Source organism: Poecilia reticulata, linkage group LG8 (assembly GCF_000633615.1).
Source record: "Poecilia reticulata strain Guanapo linkage group LG8, Guppy_female_1.0+MT, whole genome shotgun sequence".
Lineage (NCBI taxonomy): Eukaryota > Metazoa > Chordata > Actinopteri > Cyprinodontiformes > Poeciliidae > Poecilia > Poecilia reticulata.
Genome location: NC_024338.1, coordinates 23,871,911 through 23,888,276, shown reverse-complemented (window position 1 = coordinate 23,888,276; position 16,366 = coordinate 23,871,911). Strand labels below are relative to the sequence as shown.

The following is a 16,366-nucleotide window of genomic DNA, read 5'->3' as shown; positions in this document are numbered from 1 at the left end:
CCCTCAAAAACCACGAGGAAACATACTTTAAATAATTATCCATAAGATTGTTTGTGGATATATTTGATGCTTCTTCGTGCTTCTCCAGGTTCACGCAGCAGAGGGCAGTGTAGGACTCCCTGCATCAATAAGACGTTTTCCCCAATATTTATGAATGTGGTGTTTTAATCCCACAGTTAGATACTTGTTTAAAGGTAATTCTCAACTCGTCACCTTGGTCTTCCATTCATCTCGCTCTCCTGAAAGCCCACACACAAACACACGCACACACACATACACACACAGCAGAGTATGTTGAGCAGACGGAAAATCTCATCCCATGTTCTCTGAAGCCTTCCCCTTCTGCTGGCTGTGGCGCCGTTYGCAAGCATCACTCACTTCCATGGCAACACCGGCATCAGACAAAACCAAAGAAACTTCTAYAAGCCTGTAAAAACACTAATGAGGCAAACACACACACACACATACACACGCACAAATGAGAACGGACGCTACGGTTTCTGTTCTCTGTGTGTGTTTATGCAAGAACAATTCCTTGTCTCCTTGATTCTGCCACTGCCTTTCTCTCTCACACACACGAATACAAACACAGGCATGCATACACAAAATAAAAGATCATCATCAAGGACCATCTCTGGTGTCAGTTGTTGCTTAGATACAACAAGAGCTGCTTGCTGTCTGTGTCCTSTGTTCTCCTTATGAGGTAGCTGCTAATAAAATTACCCRGTTTGTGTGCATTTCTAGTTTTTACTATTTGCTTTGGGCTGAAGCGGCCACGATACGTACACAGCAGAGACATATGTTTTTATTAATGTGATGTGGATCAAAGACTTTAGCAAGACCGTATAAAATAATAAATGCTGTGGTAACATTGATTTTTTTCCCCTCTCTAATTGCTCAGAGTTTATTGYCTCAAAACTACTGCTATCTTATCTGATGCACCTTAAGTTTCAAGTCATTCCCCTCCCAAAAATATKCCAGTAATAATTTCCCTTGGTACATAAACACATTTTTCATATCAGACATCAAATATAATAGTAATAAAAAAAAAACATGTTATCTGACTGAAGGGTCAAATGCAAACAGAGCTGTGGTGGGCTGACTGCATAATCTCATGAAGAAAAAAGGCTTTGCGTTTTAAATGTGTTGTTGCATAACAATGCCATGTGCAGCCAATGAGTGYCTGATAATCTTGGAGGGGGGAAGACTGCACAGCCAAATGGGAATTGGATGGATCCCTGCTGAGCTGTGTCAGGGATCCAAACGGAGACGTCATGCACTCAGCGGAGGCAGAAGGAGGAATCAGAGGGAATTTATGATTCCTGTTTCTGGGGCATCAGAAATATTGTGGCGACACGACTGGTCCATTTCAGATTAGGAAAAAACACTTTAAGGGAATTATAAAATAAATAAATAAATAAATAAATAAATAAATGAAGCCAAAAGCAAATAAACTGCTGACGACCACTCTCTCCCAGTTATTTAAATTCCCTTAAGCATTTTAAAAGATAAAAAAAAAAGTAAGCTTAATTCATATTTTATTTTGCATCAAACAAAATGTCGGTATCAGACAAAGATAACCTGGGTAAAAACAAAATGCATTTTCCAAATCATTATCGCATTTCATTTTATAAAGGGAAAACAACCTCCAAAYTCTTCCTGTGAAAACATAATTTTCCTCTGGAGAACWAAAAAATATAGCAAATTTACCACTCAGGCCTGACTACTGTCAAAACTGTGGAAACGAGCACCTGCCTAGCAACATGGAGCGYGCCTYAAAACCTCAAAATTTCTCTCATCTGGAGAAATCCACGAATAGAGGYGAGACAAAGTCTTTAACGTCTAGACCTTTGAACTCCAGTGAACCACAGARAACCATTTCCATTGTTTAATGGGATAACGGGATACGTCTTAGCTGCTAACAGCAATAGCTATTAAAWCTGAAGAATAAAGTGCAACAGGAAATAGCTGAATATTTATATTATGTGAAGCCTACAAATTCTTATATTTTACAGTATTTTGAAACCAATAATGTTGATTTTAGCTGTAAMCTTCCACAAACAGATCCCTCTTTCCCTTTCCCTTGAGTAAATAAAAGTAGATGTGCACAATATAAGACAACTGGWTCGAGATATTTTTGGTTTCAGCAATCTCTGTGACCTTCGTCCTCCTATTCRCCATCATCCGAGTCAGGTGAAGACATCAAGACTYCATCCAACAGTCTTAATATCCTATCGCTATACAAGGTTGCATTCATRGCAATAAGAAATAACTAACAAATATTGCATTCCACATGGTCATTGTAATGTTATTGTGATATTCCATTCAAAATAAAAGCCATTTTTCCTACTAAAATAGGCGTTTTTTTAGTCTCATGCCTACTTGCAGTCTGAGACATCTAAACACAAGAATTCTGCAAAAATCATAAATAAGTCTGACCTCATATTTCCCCCACATTTGAACTGCATTCATGTTTACATCCATGCAACAATTACATTACAGAGAAGTAAAATAACATGGCAGACTTTTGACCAAATAAGGGTCTAGTTCAAATGAAAAGTCCCATAGTGCCAGACAACAAATATATTTCAGTTTAACTCGCGCTTCAAAGCCGAGGCAAGCATGTCGGCGTTGGGAAATCTCACCCTTAACAAGTGCTGCGCAAACCTCCGTCGTCAGAAGCTCTGTATTTGTTTGCGTGTGTGTGTGTGTGTGTGTGTGTGTGTGTGTGTGTGTGTGTGTGTGTGGGCAGGTCATCCAGGGACGTTTCTTCGCAACTCCGTCATCAAAGAGCCAGGAGAAATGTCTGCTGAAGCCTGTCGGCTTTCACACAAACCGCCTTTTGTGAGGATAAATAAAGATYGGGATAAAGGTGGTGATCAGAATGAGGGAGAAAGAGGGGATTAAATGAGGAAATCGACTCTAAACTATGAAGGGAAGGATCAGGAAGAAAACAGTATAGAAGACAATAAAGCACTAAATCCAAGACAGAGAGAAACAGTCTCTTGACTAAAAAAAAAAGAACTGATGTCCTACTGAAAAGGGAAAGGGAAGAATAAAGCATAATCCGAGGTAACAGACAGGAGCTCAGCGGGTATCAGGAGAAAACGGGTGATGACAAGGATGAGTGAGTCTGAGTGTCTCAAAAGAAAAGGTGGGTAAGAAAAAAGTGAATTAAGGAAGAAAAGGATGGAAGGGATAGACAAAGGGAAGAACAGAAGGAGGAAGAAATAAGAGGAGGAGGAGGAAGAGAAGCTGTTTAGGAGGAGTGAGCCTGAGGAGATGTGTCTGTTTTCTTGGCCGGAAAGATTTAATCAAGTTCATGTTGGTGCAGTGAACCACAGAGGCCTGCCACTTGCGCGCGTGAGCCAGAGGGGAGCTGGAGAACAAGATGTGGCCTCACTGTTCAGATCACTGCCATTACAAAGGAAGAAAAAAAGAAAAGAAAACACTCCAGAACATATGTTTTYGTTGCATTTGTTCCCAATAGTATTGTACTGTGTATTGATCTTTCCTCCCTCCTATAGAAAGCTGTCCATCATGCCTCTGCAGCTCAGTTAGCTTTTCCTTTCTTTTCTTGCTTAGATTTATTAATTAAACTGTACATATTTTCTGTAGTAAGAGACGTATTGATGACAATAATGAAAATATTTGACGGTTCAAGTTGTCTTATTCTCTTCTAAAGACGCAGGCGAGTTTTAAATTCTGCTCATTCRGCTCATAAAAAATTTWACATTTCATTTTTTTTTGTTGACTCCCATTTGGTAGAGTTGCAGCTAATAGATCCATTCACATGTTAAAAAGCTAATTTTACTAAAAGATTTTAGGAATTTAAGATCTCACGTCGGACAAGGTTGTTCCTTTAGCGCCACACGGTGATGTTAAAAACTAAAAGTGTRGCATATTATTCTGGTCTTCTGTGATGAATTACTAATGTTTATAACATATTAAATCTTACTTTTGTATTTAGCATTGCTCTGTTTTTGAATTTCTTACACTTTGAGGAACTTACTATTTGTTTTGACGAGGCACTTGATTGGTTACAAATCTAACAAAATGTTAATTAATGTTTCCAACTACATAATCCCTATAATAACACAATTTCTCCAACTCATTTTTCTCAACTTCACAACACGCATGTCAATTTAATGTCCTGCTGAAGCCAACACAGTGAAARGAGGGACCAGCATTTCACAAACAGCACGTAGTTTGCTTTGTATTTCAATAAAGAAAAGATCTAAAACATGTAAGTGTGAGTCAGTTTAGTTTTACTTTGGACTTGTTTCATTAAAAGTGACTTGGGTAATCATTAGGCCTGTCACAATCAACAATAAATCAATTAATCGCATGATAGATTAAAGGAAACTCAATCATTTTCATTTGCTTGATTTATTGTTTTTTTCTTTTTTCTCTCTCTTTTTTTTATAAAAACTGAATGCTAAAAGTTTTAAGTCTGGTGTTTTGGTCTCAACTAGTCCTTTTTGGAAAGATAATTATTATTTTATTTGTTGTTTCTGTTGTTTTCTTTATTTATCTTGGATATTTTAGATGTCTTTCAGTTCCAGCCTTTAAATCTTCATTAATTTAAAGTTAATTGATCTTTGAGAACGTGTTCTTGCATTATTGTGCTATTATTACTATTATATTACTTGAAAATGATCTCAAAACATCAATTATTGTTTATTGCAATAAATTYTGGGACAATTTATCATCTAACAAAATGTGTTATTGTGACGGGCCTAATAATCAGGTCAACAACACCACTGCAGTCAGCATCCTAGCTAACAGTCTAGGATTTTCTCCTCATCCTTGTCAGGAAAAATGGTGAAGAAAAAAGAGACACAAATGTGGAAAAAGTTCTAGATGAGCAAAATAATTATAAAAATACTCAAACTGTTCATCTGCCATGTTTACAGCCATTTTTCAAAAGGCTTTTGTGCATTTACATTACATTATATTACATGTTCCAGAATTGTAAAGCTGAAGATTTTAGGAATGCATTTCACTGTTTTTACATTTTTAGACAAATTCTTTTCACATTTGTGCCTTTCTCTGGCTTGCTGAGAAAGAAACAAATGTAACTTTGAATAGAAAATGACCAAAGCATGTTTAGCAGTCACACSGGTAAAATGATTTCCCATGAACAGCAGTTAAAAAGCTACTGCGTAATCAGCATAWACCCCGTGCTGTGTCACTTTTCCAACAGCAAGCACATTTTTYTTATGAAATCAACAGGCTTGAATTTCAATCACACTCGTCACTCTCCTCCTGCAGCAGCTGGAGTTTTTTTTTTTTCCCTTCCCCGTGCGTTTTGTGGAGTTATTCTATTTATTGGTCTCTGATATAAATTTCCCTGACCACCACTGTCTCGCCAAGCTGTTGTATGAAAACGTGTGAGTTTATGAGCGTGACGAGGAGAGAAGTGGTGGAAGTGACCCAGCAGTCATTTTCCTCCCTGCCAAAAGGGGTTTTAACACTGGAGAGTTCTCCACTGCAGGTGCTGCTCTTGACTGACAGGATAATTTAGAAGTGCTGAAACACACACAGGCACACATTCGTTACGGGAAGACTGGAAAAGCCGTCCTGATTTCTCTTTCATGCTGACCCACAAGTATGTTGTACTTTTTTWATTTTWTTWTTTTTTACCAGTTAACAAGTTTTTCTTTTGCTAAAAACTTCTGAACAACCTTATCAATGGAAAAAACATTTATATGCATGTTTTGAAATCAAAAACAAGGGGTTTCTAAAGCTTTTGTAMRGAAATTGCTTTCATATTAAGAGATCAACAATAATACATAAAAATAAAAAATGATGACTGAGTTCTGTTTTGCTCATTTGTAGCTATTAAGTTCAAACAGCTTCTGCGCTAACCAGCATGAAAGCTAATGTTTTATTTTGTGCTGAAGGTGCTGCCCTGTGGATTGCAAGAGCTGGAACAGCTAACTTCTTCTTTGCTGATTCACCTCTGAGACACCTGTTTTACAACATGTGTTTACTTGAGCTTTCAGAGAAATTAAAGCACCAAACCAAAGCCTTTCTGATTTTGCTCTTTTATTTCTACTTACTTTTTTTGTTTTTGTTTTAATGAGCTCTTTAGAATCAGTTGCTGGGTTACTACTGTCCACATCTTCAACCTTTAATCTTACTGACTCATCAGGGTCGTGACCTGTATGATATTTGCAGTCTGAACAACAGCTGTCCACATAATTAGAGTTACCTTTGATTTATGTAAGTGCATGCTAGGCTTTAATCACTATTTATAAGAAAACAACACCAAAACTCATCTACTGAAGCCCGATAGAACTGTGGAAGTAGTGGCATATTAAACACCATTACTGGATCTGAGCAAAAACTCATATGTCTAATAACTGAATTACTTTATCTGTATCTTCAACTGCACTGTTTGTAAGCTACAGACTTCTGCCAATCAGCTGGTTTGTTGTGACTATGTGCTATTTTGTGCAATTTCTAGTCTGATGGAGTATTTCTGTCTTCATCAAAATGAGCTGGTTAGCACTGCAGCACAGCTGGCTGCAACAAGAAGTTAGAAAACAGACAGTTTAAATCTACATGAGTTATTATTTCAAGATAATTGTCAAGTGACAGTAATAATTTTCTTAGGTAATGCAATGAATGCGTTAGAAATCAGGATATATTGATGTCAGTAGCTATGAGCACATTGACTCTCTGCCACATTGGCATCAACACATCATCCATGGTGCTCTGTCACATGTATTTGCACCTTGGACTAAATGGTCTAAGGTGTTTCCAGACGTCCTCAGACAACAATTTTTATATTTCCCAACATTTTATTTACGCTACTATGAAACTTACTTTAATAATAGCAATCAATAAACATCATGGTAAACCTCCTTACAGCAACAATTTGTAYGCATATTCATTTCAGTGTTATGAAAATAAAATAATTATATAATTAATAATTAATTTTAATTTTAATTTTTTTTTTCATAAATGTTTTATAATTTATGAAAAAGTTGAAGTAGTGGCACTTTGCTATTTATCCACATAAGAGAAGCACTTTGCTGCAGACCTTGGCATGAGGCAGGGCTTTGAAATGCATTTCCATTGATATTTGGATTGTTCATAAATAAGAGAAAATAAGGCAGATTCTTTTGTCCAGCATCTTACAAACCTATCTGGAAGCTAACGGCTAATGTCACATTAAGAGTCACCCGTTTTTTTGTGTGTTTTTTTGGCAGACTTAGTTATGGGTAGAGATTAAAACCAACCTGTGACGTGTAGCCGGTCCCCGCTGACCTCAATCTTGAGGAAAAGGCGGCCCCGACGCTCAGTGTGGTCTGTCCCGCACAGGCTCGGCACATTGACCACACACTGCTTGTGCACGTTCATGTCACAGGCTGCAKGAATGCAAAAGACAAAAACAAGCAACTCAGCTTACAGGTGAGTGTGATAACTTGATTCCTGCATGTGTGATCATTTTATTTATTTTTTTTCCCCCCTGGGTTCTTTCTCCCATGTTGTAAGTTGGAGGAAATCCATTTGCTGTTCAAATAAAATGGGAGAGTTGAGTACATGAAGAGAGAAAGTTTGGTTATTTTTAAATTTGTCTGGGTTTAATAATGTTCATGCAATTTGCAAGAAGCTGCAAGGAAAACTCTCTGCCTCTTAGGAGGAAGTACAAAAATTGTTTGAGGGGTTGATGTTATGAGAAAGAAATAAACTAGGAAGCTAAACCAAAGTAATTTAGGAACCATAAAAACAAATTTTAGCTTTAATACATCATAAACCTGCAGTCGGCAAACATAAACCTTTGTTTCGTACTTCGGTTTGTACAAATTTAACTTCAAGGCCAATAAGAAATCTTCTATTTGGGTAGCTTTAAAAGACTGCACCATTGACAGTGCATGTGGATGTAATATTAATGATAGGTCAACTTTTGCATATTGATAAATATGAAAAACATACAAATCTAAAACATAATAGAGAAATTGTTGTGTAACAGTTAAATCAAATACCATTTTTTCCGCACTATAAGGCGCACCGGATTATAAGGCGCACCTTCAATGAATGGCCTATTTTAAAACGTTTTTCATATACAAGGCGCACCGGATTATAAGGCGCATAGAATAGACGCTACAGTAGAGGCTGGAGTTACGTTATGCATCCACTAGATGGAGCTGAACTAAAGTGAATGTCAACAAAACAGTCCGACTCCGATCGGCGAGGAGAGCCTTCCGYGACTGGGBCGGGGCGTGGCCGGACGATGGTCACCCTTCTCCGTTCATGCACAGCATGTTTGTGGAGAACGTGGTGCTAAGTGACCTGCAGACAACCTGATTCTAGACGGTCGGTAGGTAGATAGGTCAGTCAAACTTTATTAACAAACCAGCATTCTGACAACTATCCCAGCATGCACCGCACGCTTCTTCTTCTACGGGYRAAAATGAAGTCGGCGGCTGCTTACCGTAGTTGCTAGACCTGTTGTGGCTCAATATTGGTCCATATATAAAGCGCACCAGATTATAAGGCTCACTGTCAGCTTTTGAGGAAATTGAAGGTTTTTAGGTGCGCCTTATAGTGCGGAAAATACGGTACTCAATTCACACAATGACATGAAATTACACACTTAATTTTAATGTGCTGTGTTCTTTTTTTTTTTTGCAATCTCTCTATGGTAAAATGAAAGTATAATAAAACATTGAGAGAGTACATTCCTTTTGTAAGGGAGAAAACATAAAAACACAAACCCCACTGTACATGACTGCAAAAGTTTATCAAATCAAAATATCCCCAGATGTTTCATCTTTCCTCATGCTACAGCTGGAAGTTATTCCCACACGTTCTGCATTATGAGGCACTGTGAAGCAATCATCTCTGCTGCTGCAGATCAAATCTGCTGACTGTTGGGGGAAAATTGTTGTTGTTCTCAACATTTGCCAATATTTGTACCCTAGAAATGCACAGGTGCAGGCAATCTACACTGGGAGGTTTTCCAGCACAGGCTCGGATAATTGTTGCCATTTTTTTTCTTGTTTCRGTTTGACACAGCAGATATTACAATGTAAATAAGTTTATTCCTCATTTAAAGCTCRTCTACAGTATTTACATCTTATCCTGATCACATTTCTATGTATATCCATCTGTCTTGATGTGCTAGGAAGAGCAAAGGAGAGACAGAATGTGTTGAAGCAGATTGTAATAGCCCTGGTCTCCTCACATTCATTTGTTCCAGTGTGCTCTAATCACCATATACGATTAGGGCACCACTGGAAGCCCATAGATGGATGTACTGCGTATGAGGAGGAGAAAGGGAGGCAGGGTGATAGATGAGGATGGAGCTGCAACAGATGAGAGGACAGGAGAGAAGAGGTACAGTGAGGGACAGAAAGTGAGAGGAAAATGAGAGAGTGATGCAGATTTAGCACACAAGGTTCCCACAGAGTGTTCATGTGAAAACTCCAGACTGATTCTAGAAGGTTAGAGAGTTAGGTCTTCAAGCACAATGTAGAAAAGGCAGAATAAAGGATGCAACTGACAAMTAAGTTATATTTTACAAGGAAGAAAAGAAGGCAGGAAGGACACAAGTACATATGGGATATTGTTGATAGAAWGAGTTAAGTCCAACAAAAGCTCCTTGTGGAACACCTGTCAACAGCTTCATTTAAAGATATTTCAGGATTTTGTATCAGCTTGATCAGCTTAAAAATAAAGAATGGGGAATAAATGGGCAAAACCATGACTTCGRTTYAAGAATTGAGGACGTTCGGATAGTTTCATATTAGCCGAAGACAGGGGAGAAAAGTCAAAAGTGGAGAGTGTGTGGGAAGAACGGGATCACAGAAAGGTCTCCGTGGGGCAGAGCRGTGAATTCTTAGTGGGCTGCAGCACCAGGCTATTCCCATCTGTTCTCATTAGGACTGGCTCAAGGAAAAGCAGTGCCGCATATTCAACACAGGTGCACCCACACACACYAACAGACATACAGATGGAGTAATACTCACTGTCACATTTCATCCCTTGGTGGATGAGTCCGTACAGCAGCGATCCACAGTGGTCACAGAACGTGGGGCTGCCGTATGTGTGGATCTTGAACTTATGCTTGCTTCTGGGGTCCTGGGGAAAATTTACACGAGACAAAAAGAACAATTGAAYGAGATATTATGAACCTGAAWTAGGGTTCAAATAAAGTCTCAAAAGACTCAAGGAGACAGAGCTGTTTTCATCCCTGAAACCACATGGCGAGCATGACGTAAAAGGAGACTCCCACAAGGATAACAGGGAAAGTTAAAACTGGATTGAGGGACTTTTACATATAAATGAGCTCCACTTACATTCGGTTTCTCAGCACACGAGCCCGAGGAAGTCTATCAGCACCAGCTTGCCAGAATTTCTAATCTGTTTTTGCGATGACATTCCCAGAGTAGTGCACCAGCAGCAATGCATTTTATATTTACCACCTGTGACAGTTTCCCCTCAGATGGGGAGGGGAGCAGCTTCAGGAGTGGAGACAGAGTGTGGTACAGCAACTGCAGCTTTAGGTTTAAAAGGAAGCCTGTGTTTTTGAGGAAGATTAAAGCCTATATGAGAATATACAGTTTTGTCATAACTTTTTTTGGTCCACATTTATCCTGACTGAAAAACAGGAAGCAATGAAGAGAACACACATACGCTAAAGAAATCTTCAGAAAAATTAAAGAGTTTGGGAAATTCAAACGCGTTGTGTGAAAAAAATATCCAGGAACGTGGTTCTGTGTATTATATGACCACATCAAATAGAAATAAGTAACAAAAACTATATATGAGAAAGGGAAAATATGGTGATGTGGGCAAATATTACTTAATTTACTTAAGAAAGAAAGGAAGGAAGAAAGGAAGAAAGCATACATTCGCCTGCACAAAAACAAATCTTCATTGTTTCAGAAACATTTGCTAGAAAATCCGTTGATCAGCATGGCTTAGTCTCATTTGCTATGGACCAATTCATACATTTTTCTGCCTGCACTGTGTTAGCTGAGGTTAGCTAATTTCTGCAATCACTGCAAAACAAACATGGCTCTAATTAAAGCCCTGCAAATGAGGGTGGATAAACCCCCATCAGCGTTGCCTCCATCATGCTGAACTGTGTCAGAACGGCTGCATGTGTAATTATACAGGCCACCGACTGAGTAAGAAAGCCTACGTCGCTAAAAAGGGCCTTTTTTCCCACAAGCCGACTGCATTAGGTAAACAACATGATGTCAGAGAGTGGGACCGAGGGATGGTAGAGGAGGAGACGTCGAGGGAATGTCAACGTTTTAAAGAGAAAGGACTTCTGAGTACTACGATTTGACAGATTGGGGTATGAGTCAGGAGCGTGAGGCTCTCTGAAAACTTTTATTAGCATACTCTATTTGGGAACATGTATTTTTTTTACTCTATTCCCCCAGTATTTGCTTTTAAGTGTTCATTTTGGTCGTGCTCCTTCGACCACAGTTTTCCCTCATGAATTGTATTAAACAAGTATTTCATTTTGGGAACGCCGACTTCCGTTTAATCGAAACTTGATGAGTGAAATGTGTCCAGTTGGGGGCCCGAGGAGCAGAGGACAGAGAGTCTTCTTTTGGCCTGTGTTCAAATATTTCTTCACTCTCTTGTCTAAATAACCGTGAAGACCTAGAAACTTTTATTGCACTGTTTATTGCAACATTGTCTTCCCTTCACACACAGTAACTGTCTCTTTTTCTGCTTTTGGTCTTGGATAAAATGAACCATGWGGAGTTAGTCGTGAGTCTTCGACAGGAGAAAAATGCATTTTGAGATACAATCTTTGCAGAGCCCAGGGCTTCAGCATGTGTTAGAGTGTGCATGCCAACATGCATTTTCTTCAGAATTTGTGCTGGAGCTTTTATGTTTGGGAAGACATTTAGAAAATGCCAAATGATGTGTATGTCATTTACATATCACAGTGAAAAAGGCAAATATGTTGTACTAACACATACACAACTAAATATACAACTAAATATAAACATACAAATTTAGAAAAGTAATTTTACAACCAACTGGTGGTTCATAATTGACTTTCTGAAACATTTTTGTAGTTAAACTCAGTTTCCTCCAAGAAAATTGACAGCTATTAAACTGTTGCAAATCCCTGACTGTTTATCAAGCGTTTACATACAAGCTCCCGTGTGGCTTTATGAACACATATTTCACTAGTAACCTAAAAAACACATGTGGTTTCAAAACCTAAAAGCATGAAACCCCTATAGCAACAGGAAGTAAAACAATGAATCTGTTAATGGATATAATWTGTGAATAAGCACAGAGCTCATGACACACTCAATGGCACACGGTGAGTTGTGTAAGTGGATCATAATGCTAGCAGCTTACCCATAAAAACTAATCTCCAGTTTTACACAAATGGGAAAGCTTCTTCTGCGCAATGCACACAAAGCAGGGAGCGCACGGCRAAAACAAAACAAACACAGTTCAGGTTTAAGCAAATAAAGAGATGGCAAACATGATTATTGAACAAAATTATCCATTTACCTTCCTATTTAGGCAGATGCTTTGTGAATTCATATATTTGTGTCAAACGCAGCGACTAAATGACATTTTTATCTTAAATGTGTTTGTWTGGCTTAGTGGTACATTTTAATATTTAAGTGTGAAAACCTTCAGTAAATTACACAAGATCCTCAGTGAAACTAGCCAGGATGTTGCCTTACGCCACTCCACTTAATTCTCACCTACCTCCAGTGTTGTGTCTGGGATTTGACCCATTAAGATGGATTTCTCTTCTAAAATATTGGGCAATCAAAGCCGGAGCAACAGGAACGTTTAAGGCATTAAAACTATCTCTTTTGGCTCTGCACCTGCCTCAATGGAGTGAGGGATGATTGTTTACAGAACAGGTGATTTCTGGTAAGCTTCATAGCATAGTTTCTTTTACGATAGAGCTGGTGCATTATATACCTCACAGCCAAACTTTAGTGATTGGATAAAATCAATTCAKATAATTTGAAACTGCCCTGGTCCAGAACCAGGGCCATTAAACTAGCATCATAACGCCTTCTTATTCATGCCACTTTATTGAATATATCATAACGCCTTCTTATTCATGCCACTTTATTGAATATATCATAACGCCTTCTTGTTCATGCCACTTTATTGAATATAACCCCTTTTGTTGTTCTTTTGAAACAGTTGAACCCTATGAACACAAATGCTCAGAACAGAACATAGTTTACTTCTTTGAGGCATTTTGTAAGCATTCAGTCATCCATCAGTGGAAAAAATGCTTTAGGGACTGAAAGGATAATAAGACTGGAAGAAATTTGCTCCTGCTGTGGTGTCAATTTACACACACTACTATTATTGTTTGTTTATCWGCAACGGTTCTTGAATGTTTATACCACCTAATCACGAGTATGAATGCRGCGACAATGCAAGCTACAAACACATGCCTGCAAACCAATGCAGCGTCACATTAAARACAACTTCACCTGAAACGTCCTTTCAATTACTCAAACACAGGGCATCATGCTGTGTGGGTAAGATGCTAGCAGACAAACCTGTGACACGGTTTGCACTGAGGCGAGATGATGAGCCCTGCGAGGGAAACAAGGGCCACATCATGCAGAAGAACGAGGAAGAAGTCGAGCACACTGACTCAAACATTATTCAGGCTAATTTTACTCAGGCGTCTACAGATGTGCCAATGTGCTATTATCTGTCAGTGCCTAATAATTAGACATTATTAGCATAAAGAGGCAAGTTAAAGATTTATGTGATGAGGAGATATTATCTAAAGCTGGTTAACATCTGCTTCATGGCTGGATGAATTGATGGAAAAACTGTTGATACTTTTTTTTCTAATTGCCTTTTCAAGATCTATCCAGTCTGTGAATGCTTGAAGCCTGTCACATGAAAACTATTTCCTTCCTTAATAAAAACTCTTTACCGATAAATGTAAAACACTGGCAGCAGGAGGGTATGCTTCCAATGAGTACAACTGAGATTTAAAAAAGTGCTTTTGCAACAAAAAGAAAACAAAAACACGCTCCCCAATCAAAGGCAGCCCACTGGAAATTAAATGAACTGCATGTGAAGACTGCTGCGCTCACCATTTTCCTCCTCTTTGGAGATTTTAGAACAAAAAAAATAAATATGTGCGTGCACTGAGCCAGCCGTGTGCCCTGACAGCTATGACGGATGTTTTGAGAATACCTTTAAACTGAAGCTGCTCYGTTTCTGCTCTGCAGCTCTTCTTTGTGTGGGATTTTGAGCTGCTAATTTGACAAACAACAGATCTCTATAAGATTTTCACCTTTAATCATATGAACAATTGCGGGTTGAAAACCTGAAGATATCAGTAATGGAGCTAAATCAGCACAGAATACCCCCGCCTGCTCTGCAGCGCACATGAGCTTAGCACACGTATAAGAAAGACAATTTGAATACAGCTATTTCACAGGCCAATGACCTCTGAGCTGATCCTTCCTCAAGTGCACATCTAGTCTCATTTGGAAATTAGTTAAGTGAAATTAGAAAGTAGAGGGACAATTGAGATTCGGCTACTTTTAATAGACAAAACTTTCAACAGGCGACACAATTAAAAAAGTGCTTTAAACTACTGTACCTTTTTAYSYGGYTCAGTTAGGTCTGATTTTAACATTCAGCTGTGACTTTTCTAATTTAATCTTTAAATACAAACAAAACTCTTAACATTGTCTATTTGCAATAAAAGCTGAAGCAATCAAGTAATTTAATGACCAAAAGGTTTGTTGAACAAGATAAATGGGAAAACAACCAAGAACTCTGAGTTGAGCCTGATTGTATTTGTGCTCTAACATTTAAAATTAGCTTTTCTACATTGTCCCAAAAAAAACAACAAAAAAAACATCTATTCATCCACCTTTTACATGTTTCCACTGATATTTTAATMATTTATCTTTGGTGTAAATTCAACACCATCAAAATGTTAATATTGTTTACAGTTAAAGCAAAGATTAAGGTAAAATTCACATTAAACTTAAATCTGACATGCACATGAACATTTCTGGGCTTAATTATATGTAAAGCCACTCTGACCTGCTGTCCAAATCACCTCGTCAGACGCGGCCGTGAGTTTGCACAAAATTCTTGAGGTGCAGACGTCGTTAGCCAAACTTTTTCGCCCGGTCAACGTCTGGACCTTAATCTAACAGAGGATGTTTGCACGACATGAAAACTGATGTTCACAGAAGCTGTGCAACCAATCTRACTGAGCTTAAGTTGGTTTGGAAATGCAGAATGGTCAAAAAAGTAAGGGGAACTGGTAAAAGGCGGTGTCAAAGAGAACTTATTCAGGTGGGCTGAATAAGCTTTTCAGATTTTTATTTGCAAAACATTTTTTTCCATTTCCTTCCACTTCACTATGCCGATACATCACCCCACATCCCAGAGAAATACATTTACGTTTTTGTTAAAAAGTTCAGACTGTTGCAAAGCAATATGTGCATTTCACAAACAAGTCACTTTGTRATAAATAAATGTTTGCTAAATATCATGCTGAGGTGTTAAATAAAAAAAAAAAGAGACAGATTAACAAAAAATAAATTCATTCATTAATTAAAAGATGAGGATCATGGTGTGACTCTGTATTTGTGTCAAGAAAAAAAGCCCTTTGGGGAGCAAAGTGAACAACTGAATAGTTGCCATGGAGATAATGGGTTAGAGAAAATGTAGCAATAGATTGAGAGTCACTGGAGAAAAAGGAAACTGTGAGAACAAGAGGAAAATCACCGAGTGGCTTTACAGCATCATGTGCACAAGTCTGCAGACCAGCAGTTCTAAGACAATGAGAGAGCCACACTTATAAATGAGATGATAAAAGAAAAGGAAGAGAGGAATAAAGATCAGACTGAGAGCTAGATGCATGTGATGAAATGCTGCCTTCCCTCCAGGCTGAAGGTCAGCTGTTYGGCTGAATGAAACGACCAAACGGGGTTGTTTTTAGCCGAGAGGATCCTCAGAAATTCTCTGCTGGTAGCGCCGACCCGAAACAACCAAATGCAGTCAGGCTCACCCTTCAGCCTCAACCGAGTCGCCAAAAGTCTGACGGTGAAGGGCACAAACTGTCTAATGCACTCAGTGAGYGAGARRAAAAAAACCRCAAAGCAGTTTGCCTGGATGTTTTATATTTACATCAACTTTACTTTGAGRGAGAAAAAKWTWTTTTTTTTTAAATGAGAGGCTTGTTACACATAAACTGCAAGAGATGCTGAGAGAGAGTGATGTGAAAAAAGAAAGACCAATGGCCTCAATTTAACAGATAAAAATGAAGAAAGCAGAGCCGAAGAGCTGGAAACAGGGGAAAATGACGAGGATGGATCTCAGGATCTCAGGGATGAGGATGTGTGTG

General features: G+C 38.5%; 1 protein-coding gene across 1 annotated transcript in view; it reads right to left on the bottom strand.

Moving 5' to 3' along the window:
- prkcab (protein kinase C, alpha, b) overlaps positions 1 to 16,366 on the bottom strand; it is a 107,477-nt gene that overhangs the window by 22,045 nt on the left and 69,066 nt on the right. The window contains exons 3-4 of the mRNA XM_017306310.1: positions 9,984 to 10,095; positions 7,251 to 7,379 (exon numbers count right to left, since the gene is read on the bottom strand). Coding sequence (XP_017161799.1) covers positions 7,251 to 7,379; positions 9,984 to 9,996 — 142 coding nt within the window. The 5' untranslated portion in view covers positions 9,997 to 10,095. The remainder of the gene's footprint in view (positions 1 to 7,250; positions 7,380 to 9,983; positions 10,096 to 16,366) is intronic.